The 15,103-nt window shown below is 40.6% G+C and overlaps 2 protein-coding genes across 6 annotated transcripts in view; both read left to right on the forward strand.

Annotated features, from left to right (window-relative positions):
• Positions 1-3,932, forward strand: part of CR1 (complement C3b/C4b receptor 1 (Knops blood group)) — a 133,167-nt gene extending 129,235 nt beyond the window's left edge. For 2 of the 3 annotated variants that reach the window (XM_065532037.2, XM_065532049.2), the window contains one exon: positions 1,873-3,932. Coding sequence is in view for 1 of the 3 variants with exons in the window: in XM_065532042.2 (XP_065388114.1) it covers positions 1,873-1,885 (13 nt within the window). In the remaining 2 variants the exon portion in view is untranslated. The remainder of the gene's footprint in view (positions 1-1,872) is intronic. The other variant, XM_065532042.2, reaches the window with a different exon arrangement.
• A 3,375-nt stretch (positions 3,933-7,307) lies between these two features.
• The window catches only part of CR1L (complement C3b/C4b receptor 1 like), a 99,579-nt gene continuing 91,783 nt past the window's right edge, over positions 7,308-15,103 (forward strand). For all 3 annotated transcript variants that reach the window (XM_045366987.3, XM_065532078.2, XM_065532082.2), the window contains exon 1: positions 7,308-7,505. In XM_045366987.3, coding sequence (XP_045222922.2) covers positions 7,409-7,505 — 97 coding nt within the window. In that variant the 5' untranslated portion in view covers positions 7,308-7,408. The remainder of the gene's footprint in view (positions 7,506-15,103) is intronic.

The following is a 15,103-nucleotide window of genomic DNA, read 5'->3' on the forward strand; positions in this document are numbered from 1 at the left end:
AGAAAGTGTGGCACATGTACACCATGGAATACTATGTAGCTGTAAAAAACGATGAGTTCATGTCCTTTGTAGGGACATGGATGAAGCTGGAAACCATCATTGTCAGCAAACTATCACAAGGACAAAAAAACCGAACACCACATGTTCTCACTCATAGGTGGGGGTTGAGCAATGAAAACACTTGGACACAGGAAGTGGAACATCACACACCGGCGTCTGTCGTGGGGTCGGGGCAGCAGCGAGGGATAGCATTAGGAGATATACCTAATGTAAATGAAGAGTTAATGGTTGCAGCACACCAACATGGCACATGTATACATATGTAACAAACCTGCGCATTGTGCACGTGTACCCTAGAACTTAAAGTATTAAAAAATAAATAAATAAACTATTTTAACAGTAATATCTCTTCATTATTAAAAACAAGAAATAGGAGAAAATATTAAAAATGTAAAAATTACCTGCAATAATCTCTACCTAGTAGTATTCTTAAGCATCTTTGCATATTATTTTACATTTGCATATACACCTTGAGATTATATTGATTGCGCAATATTGAATTCTGCTTTTTTTACAAACTGACAAACATTTCTCCCATCATTATAACAGTACATAACCTATAGTTATTGACATTTCATGTGTTGTCTTTTTGCCTGATAACTCTATTGCATTCATGTACTTGCTTCATCTACTATTCAAACCTTCTTAGCCACTTACAATGTGCCATACATTGTGCTTATGTGTTTTCTTTTCCATGCTAAATTAACTTCTGATGAATAGAGACAATTTTTTAAAGATCCCCCCAATCTCTGAGTATAGATAATCAAAGGAGAAATGTTCAGTAATCAACTGAGCTTATTAATCAATTGAGAAATGAAATTATGAAAATTTCATTTATCCTCAAGTTTTTGGAAATACTCTTACATCAAAGTACACCTCAAATTGTGTACACTGACTATTGATCACTTTTTGGTAGGTATAAAGTACTTAAAAATTTTGTTTCAACTTTCCCTTTTAAGGTTGGAATTTTGACCACAGTGTTCCACAGGAACAAAGTGAATCATCTGTAGCAAAATATGCTAGTCAAGAAGTGAGTTAGAATCTGTGCAAGCGTTAAGACCTTTTGCACCCAGGTTCTGGGGCGGAGTAAAGAGGCAGGCTCCAAAGACATAGCTGTGTGTTGGACATGAGAGTGTTTGGAGGAATACAGGTAACAGGTGATGCTGCAAAGTCTTGTGAGATGGAAGGAGAACAAAGATGAGGAATCTGGTGGCAGTAATAACTGGGGAGCAGATAAACTGGAGGGACTCATCAGGAGGTCTGTCAGTTGGTGGAAGGACACCATTCCTGGCCTTAAAAGGAGAGGCTCCAGCACAGCTGGGGAAGCATGTGGATACCTTGTACTAAATCTACTACTGCAGCTCATTCTTGACTGTAATTAGAAAAGAAGGACATGCTTTCTGATGCTGACCCCTCCAAGATGACCAGTTCCTATTTCTGCCCCCTGCTACCAACATGGTTTAGAACAACAGACTCAAAAAAATCATTTATTCTGTTATGGGTGACCTGTACGTTTTCTAGAATGGAATGAGGCTCTTTATTTAGTAGCTCAACTCTGAGAACACTTTTTCTTTGGACACAAAAAAGGAAAAGGTCAAGTTAATCATTAATCTCTCTCTTATTTACTAATGTCTCCATTTGTGCCATACTTTCTGTGTCCTACACAGCAGCCATCACAGAGGGCAATAAACACTTCTAATGACCTTGTAATTTATATGGAAATTCTAGCATCACGATTATCAGCCTGTAAATTCTGGGTAGTTCAATTGTTGACCATGCTGTTAACTAAATGAAAACATCCTGTTATTTCAGTGTCCTTCCTTGACAAAGTACTATACAGCTGAAGAACATCTCGAGGTACAATTTTGGTTGGAAAGGAGCCAATTGATTTCAACAGAATCAGATCTGAGCTTCATAAAGTCTTTGAAGTGACTTCACAGAGATGCAGACACGTGCACTTGAAGATGCTGCCGCTTCCCCAGTACCTAGCAAAGCTCCTCCCTCTTTGTGTGCATCACTGTGAAACCCCCACCCTTCTGCCTCGTGCTAAACGCACACAGTACCTAGTCAGGGGAAAAGACTGCTTTTAGGAGATAGAAAATGGTTTGAATTACTTAAAGGAATAAGGTGTTGCCTGGAATTGCTGGTTTATAAGTTGGTCATTTTTCTTTTTTAAAATATTTGTAATATGGAATGTGCTCATTAAGGAGAGCTTGGAAAATGCAGAAAGTTATGAAAAATAAGTCACATATGATTATGCTACCTAGTGATAACCACTCCTAATATTTGATTCATTTTCTGCCTTTCTTCTTTCACATATGTGTTTTTTTACACATGTACTTTTCTCCCCTTAGTTTCCTTTTATTTTATAGAGCAGAACCCTAGTCTTTTAAACAGTTTGGAGTGAAATATATGCTATATCAGTTTTTACTTTCTCTAGGGAGAAAAATTAATTTACTAGAGAGGCATGAAATGATTATGGGAAGGGTGGTTAAGACTACTCAAGAGAAATATTTGGAAAATAAGCTTTGGATATTTTCTAAGCTTTATTTCAAAAGCACTTTTTGCTATGTTCTTTATAAAAAACATAATAAAAATTGAAATGAAAGAATAATTGTTATTACAAAAGTAACTAGCTTAGTTTTGTATGGATTCAGAATATACTAAATTAACTTTTTAAAACATAAATTTTTAAAAATATATCAAAATAATATGTTCTGATATTTTTAAAATAAATGAGCTTGTGCTCTTCAACCTGTCCACATCTTTAGAGAATAAAAATGTGTTATGTTATTATGGGCTATGCTAACATATGGGCTATGTTATTATGGGCTATGCTAACATCAGAATATTTCTGGATATTTAAGAATAGCTTTATATATGACTACTGCTCATTTCTGTGTAATTCTGTTTAACAGTTGCTTTAAAGGTGAATTCTGCCACCTTTACTTTGATAGCAATATAAGGAGTAAGATAGACATGAACCTGAATTTCAATTTAAAATCATGGAAGAGAGGGGAAAAAAACAGCTTAAGAAAAAATCAACTGATAAAGGGCAAGAAAAAAAAAATGCAACTTACATCACAAAGGCTAATTGCTTTATTGTTTAGAGAGTACTTAAAAATTCAAAGACCAAACTTCTCTCCACCCCACAAAAATGGGCAAAGGACATACAGCTAGGTCACCAAGAAAGAAGGGCAAGTAGGTGGTGAATATATGTAAATATACTTGACAGGACTTTTGCTTAGTTGGATCTTTAGCAAATCTCTTTTATTTCTTGGGATTTTGAAGAAGTAACTTTTAAAGGAAGACTAGAAACAACGTGATTAGGAATTGGTCTTTTTTGAATTAAAATTTCCCATCACAAGAAAAAAAAAATCCTGTGTTCTCTTTTTTTCCAAAATGGAGTAGGTCAGTGAGCAATGTGATTAACAAATATGCAATACCTGTGACTTTTGTTTTGTTTTGGAGACAGGGTCTTGCTTTGTTACCCAGGCTGGAATGCAGTGGTGCTATCTAGGCTTACTGCAACCTCACCTGTAACTTTTTAATTGCAAGAAAGCCAAAAGATTTTTTTCTATTACATCAGTTATAATGAGAAATACTGTATATGCTAACTATGAGTAAAATACTATATTGCCTAACTTGTATTATTAAGCATTTCTGCTGACCTGAGACCTTACATTTTCATCTGAAAAGCAGGGACTGGACACCAATTGCCCTCTGAAGTTATTCCTAGTCCTAATATTCTTTGTTTTGCTTGCTTTTCTGGCACACTTAAGTGTGTAGTATAAAGTTTATGATGCTTAAATGAAATTTTCTGTCTCTACCATTATAATGAGAAGGGAATAAAATACTTTACTTTGCAAATCTACTTATGGAATATAGTTCTGTACCTGATTGTTTTCATAATCCCTGTGTTGATGTGTAATGCCACAGACATGCTCTTGATGGTAACAGGAAAGAAAATCAGACACAGCTAAACATAAAGGTCAGTTGGCTGTCAGGTGTAAATAGAGGGTCATTCATGCTGCTACACTTGCTCCTGAAAAGCATAATGTAAATACAGTATACTAATTTAGGAGGCAAAGAACATGTATCATGGTTCTTTTTTTTTGTTTTTTTCTTTTTTCTTTTTTCTTTGAGATGAAGTCTTGCTCTGTCACCAGGCTGGAGTGCAGTGGCGCGATCTTGACTCACTGCAACCTCCGTCTCCCGAGTTCAAGCAATTCCCCTGCCTCACCCTCCTGAGTAGCTGGGACTACAGGTGTGTGCCACCATGCCCAGCTAGTTTTTTGTATTTTAGTAGAGACAGGGTTTCACCATGTTGGCCAGGATGGTCTAGATCTCCCAACCTCGTGATCTGCCTGCCTCAGCCTCCCAAAGTGCTGGGATTACAGGCATGAGCCACTGTGCCCAGCCCTAACATCAAATTTTAAAAGAGTTGACCACAGTTTAATGATATCCGCACACCAGCCTCCACCCACACTGCCCTTCATAAGCCCCTTAAAGGAGATCCCATGGTTCTAAACCTGGTCCACAAACACACATATCCTCCATTCTCTCCTTTTCTTCTCTTTGGCAGTTTGACAAAATCTTTAGGGGGAGTTAGAGGAAACAATCTCCTAAATCCACTTCATTCAAAACTGTGGCTTCAAGTTCTACCCCTGTTAAGGCCTCAGGAAGTTCATTGTCGACACCTTCCCTTTGAATTCAGTCACTAAAATGATCTCAAGGCTAAGGGATAGACCACAGCTCCACTTCACAAGTAAGCTTGCAACACGTGATTAAGGAAAGTTTGCGGTGCAGACAATTGTAGTTCATCCCTTTTACAGACAGATCTCGATTTGTTTTCTAGGGTCTAAAATTATTTAAATCAAAATCTCTCAGAACTTTCTGGACATTTGGTAAATTCATGCTGGAGGAGAACTGGCAGAGACATGTTAAGTGCACTTGACCACAAGAACCATTTATTTCATCCAATATTTACCAGCTATTCATTGTACACCTATTATAGATTTTGGCACTGGAGATATTATAAGAAAACTCTATCCCTGACTTACGGAACTCATCCCCAAAAATAGGAAACAAGGCTCAGAACCATTCAAATGAAGCTTCAGTTAACTCAAATAAAAATTAGTTTCCTAAATGTAATGTGAAAGTCTTTGAGTATGTTAAGAATGGCTTGATTAACCTCAGGGATAGAAATTTGACTGATTGAAAGAAAGTTTCAATAAAATACCAATCTTTGAGTTTAATCTGACACCTGAAACTAGGAAATCAAATAATAGCCACATTTTTTTCTATACTTTATAATAATTTTTCTCATGAGAAAAAGGCATCTTTCTTCCAAGCCTGAAAATAAATGGAGAATTTTTAATATCTATTGTTGTGGAGAACAATGAATAGACTACCTACTTTCACAAATAATTGCTGGCATTGAACCACAGAACATGTCTGTCATATCGCTCCTTCACACCATACATTAACAGGAATAATAATTTCCTCTCGTTGAGTTTCCTATTTACTATCCCCTTAATTATACCTCCTTTAATTACTGTCATGGAGTGTCTGAATTTTATAATCCAAGATACTAAGATGTTTATTTGATATACTACCACACTCAATGTATTGTATTCTTTGCCAAAAATTTGAAAATTTTTGGGAAGAGGAAATTCCATGGTTTGGTGAACCCAGAAAGTCTTCAGTACATCTCAGTTATAGAACTGTATTAAATACATTTAAACTCTATAATTCCATAAGACCTATTTTAGGTTTATACACTGAGCATCCAATTTCTCACCATCCTCTCATACAAACCCTGTGTAATACAAGTTCTACTTCCATAACTCCGTGAACAAAACAGCAACTGATACATAGGTTTGATTTTTTTAACACATTTTCTTTACCTTATTCTAAATGTAACATAGGGTCAACAAAGAAAAAGAAAACTGAAAAGCACAAGGAAAGTGAAATATCTATAATGTTATCAACCATTGTTAATTTTGTTGTGTTCCAAACTATTTTATACATATATATATAGAGAGAGAGCACTTTTGTTTTAATAAAAGGACTGCCAAAAGGCACATGCCAATTTGGACTCTGCTTTTTCCACTTACAATTATATCATAGTTTGTCATATTTGGTATACTTTTGCAATACTTGCTGCATAGAATTCCATCACGCAAAGGTAACTACCAGAAATTCCTTATTACTTTTGCTAGACACTTAGGGTTTACTTTTTTCCAAAAATTATAAATCTTTGATCACAGCTCTAATGATTTCTCTGGGAACTGATAGCCTAACACAAGTCATGTCCACTTTAAGACTTTTAACATTCTGAAAAGTTATGTTACAAACAGAGTGCTAGTCCCCCTGCAACACGTTCACTCACATTGGCTGACGTTTTAATTCTTTGCCAGTCTGAGGGGAAGAGATGTCAACTCTTTTTGTTTGCTCTTTTAATGCCAGTCATGTTCCCTTTTTTTTCCTTTTACCAGTCATACTGGTTTACTCAGAACCCTGCAAATCAATCCTGCTCACTCTTAATTTTCCAGTATTGTTCCTGAGATTATTTCACCAGAAAACTTCTCCCCCTTATCCACTTCGTCTAACAATTTCTACCCATCCCAATCCTCCTGCATTCATTGCTTCCAGGAATTTGGCACTTAGGACACCCTTGTCCTTACATTGTTCATGCATGCATATTTCGTCTTCAATAAAACATTTAGTTGCTCAAGGGCAGGGGCCCCATAGAGTCTCAATATGCTAACGGCCTGGTGTTGCTTAATAAATTAGATTCTGACGGGTCCTCTCCAGGGAGGGAAGCAAAGAGCAAATTACCTTAGCGGCTGGGAGTGCAGAAGCCAACCCTTTGAGACTGTGAAAACAAGACGGCCCCGAGACGACACAGTAGCAGGCATTCAAGCAAGAAAAACTCAAATATTGTTCCCAATAATGCCTGACTAATGCAAAATACCAAGTAAGGGCTAGTCGGTCCTGAGAGCCTGCAGTGCCCCAGGGTAAAACTAACCCTGACGGTCGCTGGCCCACGGTGTCCCCCTGCTAGGGCTCTGGACACGCCCTTTCTCCTCGAAGGCCAACGAGTTGCCCCTGTTCGCCGAGGCCCCGCCCCGCGGCCCGCCGATTGGCCCCAGCCGCCCCGGTGCCAACATTCAATTCCACCCCAAGCGCCCAGGCCACGCCCACCTGTCAAGCACCCTGGAAACTTTGTGAGTTTGGGGATTGTTGTGTCCAATAACCGGACTCAGAAGGGACTTCCCTGCTCGACTGGCTCTCGGTTTCTCTGCTCACCTCCGGATAAATTACGGGGTCTCCCGCATCGCGTATGGCGCCTCCCGTCCGCCTCGAGCGTCCTTTTCCTTCCCGGCGCTTTCCTGGGTTGCTTCTGGCGGCCCTGGTGTTGCGGCTGTCCTCCTTCTCCGGTAGGACCTGGGGGCGGGTTCGCGCGTCCGCAGCGAGGCTGGAGCTCTGCTCAGTCAGTCGGGCAGGAGGCCGTCGTGCGGGCTTGGGATGGAGAGAGAGGCCAGGGTTCTCCGAGGGGTGCAGTGCTCAGATCCCGGGGATATGTGGCGGCGAATGCGGGAACCACGCAGAGCCCAAGGTGAAGCTTGTTTGGTGGCGTGGTGTGCGCGGTCGGTATTTACGCAGGATCTGGTTGCATCCCCAAAAAAGGCGTGAATCGTGTTTTCGTGATTGAGCCCAATCAGCAAGGGGAACGCGGACTGGGCGCCCCAGGTGAGGGCTTGCTCTGGAGTGCACAGGTGCGTGGAAGTGTTGCTAGGGCCCGTGCTGTGCCCGTGGTGAGAGTTTGCCCTGTGTTCCCTTGGTGCCTTGGTGAGTGGGGTGTTCATTAGGGCTTGGACAGTAACCGCGATAAGGGTTGCAGTGCGTCTGCTGTGCCCCATGTGCTGGACTGGGCTGGGTGAGAAGGGCCTGGCCACGTGTTGCTGGGAGCGTGCTGTGCGCAAGTGGCCTGTGTGCGGAGTTCACTGTGGGCAAGACAGCTAGCTCACTGTTTGCTTTGAATGGAGTGAGCGCGCGGACTCTGGGTCCGGGAAGGGCATACTGGGTGAGAGAGCAGGCTCTCAGTGCCTGGTGTTAGAGAGGTGGTAAGGGTGCGCCATGCTTTTTGTGCCTGCTGGGAACAGACTCCGTGTTGCCTGAGATCATATTGGTCTTGGATTTTAAGTGGCTGCTTTTTTTGTGGGGGTGGGTGGGTCATGAGTCATCTTTCTGTTCCTAACCAATATAGACAGTATCTGATTCCATCACCTAATGGCGTTTTGACATTGTTTTCCTTCTTTTCATTACTTTGAGTCATATTTGAGAGGTGTGAAGCAACCTAAAAAACACTGGTAGCCAAACCTAGTGAGAAATTAATATCCTAACAAAGGAAGGCAAATAATGCTCATCTGTTTTTTCCCCCACAGCTCATAAACTAAAGCTTAAGGCCTATCCCACTGTTTTGTATTTCATTGAATGGAATCAATACTTTTAAAAACACATGCTAGGCCAGGCACAGTGGCTCACGCCTGTGATCCCAGCACTTTGGGAGGCCCAGGCTGGGTGATTGCTTAAGCCCAGGAGTTCAAGATCAGCCTGGACAACATGCCAAAACCCCATGTCTACAAAAAATACAAAAGTTAGATGGGCATGGTGGTGTATGCCTGTGGTCCCAACTACTCAGGAGGCTGAGGTGGGAGGATTGCTTGAGCCCAGGAGGTGAAGGCTGCAGTGAGCTGTGATCATGCCACTGCACTCCAGCCTGGATGACAGAGTGAGACCCTGTCTGGGAAAAAAAAAAAAAAAAAAGTCAAAAATACAGGCTTAAATACATGCTTATTGTGCAAAATGAACAAAATAAGAGGCTGTTTTTAATATTTTGGTATATTTCCTTCTGACTTTATTGTGCTTCATGTGTGTCTATGTCCAAATTATATTTAGCATTCTATTCCACGTACAGTTTGTACGTTGCATTTCTTTTCTTAGGAACATTCATTCAACAAATATGGGTCTTGTATGTCTGGTGCTATTACTCTGGTAGGCAATAACAAACCATTCCTATTTTCTTGATCCTTTTTCACTATTTGTTTACACACACGTACATGCAGGAAGATAAGCAGGGACTTTGTTTTGCTCATTGTTAAGTGCTCAGTGCCTGGAACACAGTAGGCAACCAATAGATATTTGCTAAAATGTATTGGGAGCGGCAGACATTAACGGAAACATAATAGTAACAAATATGTTATGAACCAAGGGAAGTGCTCTGGAGGAAAGCAGTATAATTTTCTGACAGCATTAACAAATGACTGGAGGGAGGGAAGGCTTTTCTTCTCATCAAACAAACAAAACTCTGCCACTTTGGGGCCTCTGTGCTTGCTGTTCCCTCAGCCCTGGAACGTTCTCCCCCTGACCTGCTGCCTAAAAGGGCTCTTTCTTCTGCCAACTCAGCTAGAATGTTACCGCTTCAGAGACCTTCTTGGAACCCCCCAACTCAGGCTGAACACATACAACCCGGTTCAAATCCCTCTTGTAATGACCTTTTTAAAGTGATCTTTTCTGTGCTGTGTCTTTCCCCATTAGAATGCAGGAATTTTCTCTGTCTTCTCACATTTGTGGTTCCAAAAGCCCCATTTGTTTGCCTCTGTATGAACACTAACTCAGTATCCATATAGACATCTGTTAAATACCAGAAAATTAAATATACTATTCGGCTGGAGCTGAGAGCCTAGGAAAAAGTTCCTCCTGCCTCCAAGAGGAAGGTTGTTTAAAGAGCTCTGCTCAGGATGGTCTTTCTGTGGTACCTAAAAAGCTAGGGCAGGGGCAGCTGAGGGCCAGGAAGGATCTGTCTCCCCTGTTTGTGTTGACTCTGCAGGGCTTCCAGTACTTCAGTCTTGCATCTCACCGATCATTAAAACGTTCATTTTGAAGGAGGGTGATGGGATTAGGGAGCAGTGGTGATAAGAAGAAAATGAAAGGATGTTTTTTTAAAAAAAGATTAATGTTTAGAATAGGTTTAGTACTAGAAGTACACCCTGGGCATCATAAAGAGAGCCCACCTCTACAGAATATTAAAAACAAAATATTAGCCAGGTGTGGTGTTGCACGCCTGTGGTCCCAGCTACTTGGGAGGCTGAAGGGGGTGAGGGGGGAGGATCACTGGAGCCCCCATGGTCAAGGCTGCAGTGAGCCCTAATCATACCGCTGCACTCCAGCTTGGGTGACAGTGAGAACCCATCTCAAACACACACAAACACACACACACACACACACACACACACACACAACTAGAAGTTGAAGAAGACAATGAAAGCAATTTGAAATAGAGGAACATAGAATTATAAAATGAATAGGGTGCAACATGGACGATAACAAAACTAAAAATGAAGAGAAGGAGAAACAAGGTTAAGTTTGAGGTTGATAGGGTTAAATCCAGACAGGTATGAAACCTAGAGAAAGTAAAAATGAGAACTCACGATGCTAGGCAGAGAGAATACATGAATTAAAATAAACATTCAATTTTTCGAACAACTCAGTCTCACAAGGAGAAGGTTTTGTAAACAGACAGTGCTGTGCATGGGAGACCTGCCTTCTCAAAGGTAGTTACCAAATGGTTTGAGATAGCAGAAGGAAACATGTATCAAATTTCAGGCAAGTCTCATTCAGTCCTCCAGAAGAGGAGCTGCTTTTTTGGACAAACCCCCCAGTCTCCTGTTGTGTGTGGTCTCTTCTGCCTATTTCAGGTGTTTTCCTTATTTCCAATGAAAGAAGACAAGATCAATAAGTTCTTATTGCTTCTTAGTTTCCTTACTCAGCATATTACCTTGCAAAAAGAGCAGTCCGTATCTGGTCACCTGCCAGGATACCAGAAGACTGGGAGATAGGCAGCACGAGAAATGGCCTAATCTTCTTTCTCCACTGTGCTGTAGAATGATTATTTTCAATATGAAGTTGGTTACAGTATATTCTTCACATTGTTTTGTGTTTGACAGCAGTGGACTTTGAGTACCAATTTTTTCGTGAATAGCTACTATGAGTGACATATTGTGTTGGGTGTTGTGGCCACATGGATGAATGAAGTCGGCCATGTTAACTATTAAACACAAAAGCATGTGATAATTACCTGAGAGATCCATGCAGGGGAGAGTCCAGGGGAAGGTGACTGATCACAACTTCCCAGGGAGAGGCAGAAAATGCTTCCTGGAGGAGATGATGGGTGGATTAAGGAAGATAAGAGTTGAGCAGGAGTTGTAGCTACCGGCCAGGGAGGAAGCATATTCAGAGCAGAGGGAGCAAGGTGCAAGGTGAGCAAAGGCACCAAGATGTGACACTGCTGGACTGCCAAGCTACTCAGTGTGGCAGAGTAGGGCAAAGGAGGCAAGAAAGAAGGGAGAGGATTAAATCACAGGGCGAGCAACTCTGAAAAGCAACAAGTTTGTCAGGAATAAACAATCACCATCATCAATTCAGACTTTGATATTATTCCCTGTCCTTTTAGGGCAGCTTGAGCCCTTTTGTTTGACTTAGCACAACCTGACTCCAAACTAGGGTTGTTTTAATTTCCCCAGACGCAGCAGCAGACAATTTCTTGAGGGCCTAATTGCAGATAGAGCTTGTTGGTGTCAGTGTGTGGGAGCTCCAGATGAATGGCCATAGTGGGAAGCAGTTTGGTAGTGGTTCAGCAGTGTGGCCTGGGAACCTAGCTGACTGGCCTGCCTCCTGGGTCTGCCACCTACCTGGAATGTGTTCTTGGGTTCCGATTGTGATGGGATTTGAAAGTCTCTAAGCTATGTTAGGAAGCTTTAGACATTATCCTGAGGTCATTGGAGAGCCATTGAAAGGTATCTGTCTTGGAAAAGCCTTGATTACTGTGCCATATAAATATTGCTCTGGTATCAATGTGAAAAATGAATTGAATGAAAGGTGGCAAGATAGGTATGGAGACCTATTTGGTTATGTCATGGTAATTCGGATAAGAAATGATAGTGGCTTGAATGAAAAGTAAAGGATACAACTACACAGAATAAATGGGCATTTCCATTGTGGAAACATAACTTGTTTGGGGTGTGTGTGTGTGTGTGTGTGTGTGTGTGTGTGTTGAATCAAAAGTGGCTCTTGGGCCTCCCTATGTTTTTTGAGATAGACACATTCCAAGTAGAGCTGTGTGGGGAGGCAATTGAATATGTAGTTTTGGCACCCCAGCTAGAGATCTGGGATAGAGAGATATCCAGCTGGGAGGCAGCTGGTTATCAGTGGTAATGAAGTCAAAGAAGCGGTATATTCTCCCAGGGGGACCTGCAGAATAGAATCACAGGGAGTCCTCCAACAGACTTATCAGGGATATTACCTTGAAATGAGCCAGAGGACAAGCTGAAAACCAGAGTGGTTTGCTCTCCTAAAAGCCAAGGAGAGAGAACTCTTCAGGCAGAAGAGAGTGAGGGCAGAGTGATCAGTGCCTTTCATGTTACCAAGAGGGTAACTAAAACTATCGAGGGAGAGACTGTTAGGAGGAATTTAACAAGGAGGAGGCGTTTTAATGACTTGGAAAGTAGTTGAAGTGATTTTTGTAGACCTAGAAATGAGTAGGAAGTGAGAAATAAAATTGAAATAGGTAGATGTCAGAGTCTATGTTTTATGGGAGCAAAAAAGGTTTTAAATAGATTGGATAGTGGGAGAAGGAGCAAGATGGTGAGGTTTCATTGCTGTTTCAATTGTAGTCAGATACCATGCATTTCTGGTAATATCAATCTGGGCAGGGCTGTGGGTATGCGTGTACATTAGAGTTAATTTTTTGCAAGCAGGTGTGAATGTACAGAAATTGAACAGTTCCGTGGATCCAGTGTAGATTTTTTTTTTTTTTTTTTTTTTTTTTTTTTTTTTTTTTTTTTGAGACAGAGCCTCGTTCTGCTGCCCAGGCTGGAGTGCAGCGGTGCAATCTCAGCTCACTGCAACACCTCCACCACCTGGGTTCAAGCAATTCTCCTGCGTCTGCCTCCCGAGTAGCTGGGACTACAGGCATGTGCCACCACACCTGGCTAATTTGATGTATTTTTAGTAGAGACAGGGTTTCACCGTGTTAACCAGGATGGTCTCTATCTCCTGACCTCGTGATCCGCCTGCCTCGGCCTCCCAAACTGCTGGGATTATAAGCGTGAGCCACTGCGCCTGGCCCAGTGTAGATAACTCATTTTACTAAAACTCACCTGGAACTTTGGGGAAATTTCTGACTACACCTATCATATGATATAATGGCAACTACTGTTGAAGTATAGCATTGTAGCTTAATATTAATTACAATATAAAATATCTAGAAAAAATAAGTCAAGATACTGTTTCTCTGGAGGTAGGCATGTTTAGTTTGAAAATTTCCATAGGAAGAAAATTCAGTCTTCTGAAAACGTATTGCCAATAAGTGCATTGCAGGACATGATATATAAATAAAATATTGGACAGTATATATATGGAGAATTTTAGAATTTAGAATATGATATGAAATGAAAGTAAGATTTCACTTGGTTAGCGTTTTCTTGACCAGTCTGTCAACCTGAGGTAGGACCAAGATCAGGGAGTAAGAAAAAAAATGCTCCTTGGAGATCAAAATAGATCTATCTAATTTGGTTCTTCCCCTATAGAAGAGGTCTTTGCATTCTGTTGGCCCTTTAGGCTTTTACTTGATGTCTCCATCATCTTACTTTACAAGCCCACAGATAATTTGAGGAAGATGAGTTTCCACAATAGAAATGATAGGGAGAAAAAAAAAACTACAAAAAAACAGAAGTAAAAAATTCTAGAAGCACAGCAATATAGTAGCTTTATTATAGGGACATGCTGGATAAACAATCCAACAGCTACCTCAGGGAGCTTCTGAGGGAATGCATGACGCAATGATCAGTGAGACAAGATCAAATTGTGTTTGATGTTCAAGAAAGGAAAAACAATTCATGTAAGTCTACCCAAAGTAGTAAATTTTTTATATTTAAGTAGTGTGTATTCACTTATCAGATGCTCAGTTCACTCATGTGAAACCTGTGAAATAAAGTCTTATATTTTAGAATATTTGAGTTCATATTTACTTTGATCTATGAAATCCACTATGTTTATTTAATATTCACCTCTTACCATAACATTTCTTGAGCACCCACAAGGTGGGTAGAGTATAGTAGAAAAAGAAGAACATGGTCCTTGACCCCAGGAACTTGCCTTTTAAGAGAAGACAGCCTAAAGTGACAAGCTATTGTTAGTGTTTTAAACTATGGAAGAACAACCTGAGCAGAGTGCTCTATACTGTAGAAAACTTCTTAGAGGAGAAGTTACTTTTGAAATGAATTTTTTTAAATGTCGGGAAAGATCCATCCATATATATTTTAAGACCAAAGACATTAATGCTGTCTCCTCAGTTTACTGTCAAATGTTTATTCCCAAAGAAACCAAAAGCTAATAGGATGTTACTTAAAACATGCAAGTCCCATTTCCTCCACTACTACCAGCACTCAGGTAAAAGCATGGAACAATCATTTAAAATCTTGCCACGGGCCTTCCTATTTTTTCTGTACTACCTACTGCCAGACCACAGTCCATGGCTGATGAAAGTGCTATCAGTACTTCATCTTCATGTTCCTATTCTCTTATCCCTAGATGCCTGTGAGAAGCCACCAACATTTGAAGCTATGGAACTTGTTGGTAAACCAAAACCCTATTATGAGATTGGGGAACAAGTGTAAAAAAGGACAGTTCTACGTACCTCCTCTTGCCACCCATACTATTTGTGATCAGAATCACACATGGCTACCTGTCTCAGATGAACCCTGTTACAGTAAATAAACTAGTCTCTTTTTTTGTTTTCTGCTTGCTCGAGAGATTTGCACACATTTTAGGGTACGTATTCCACTATGGAGATGATGATTTTTTTCTTGTGAAATGAGGTTTAAGATAGCAATGCATTTTTGCAGACTTTGAGAAATTGAAATCGCCAAGAAATCTTTTTCTTGGCAATAGATTGCCTAGGTGAACATGAAACTGA

The sequence above is a fragment of the Macaca fascicularis genome, chromosome 1 (genome assembly GCF_037993035.2).
Source record: "Macaca fascicularis isolate 582-1 chromosome 1, T2T-MFA8v1.1".
Taxonomy (NCBI): domain Eukaryota; kingdom Metazoa; phylum Chordata; class Mammalia; order Primates; family Cercopithecidae; genus Macaca; species Macaca fascicularis.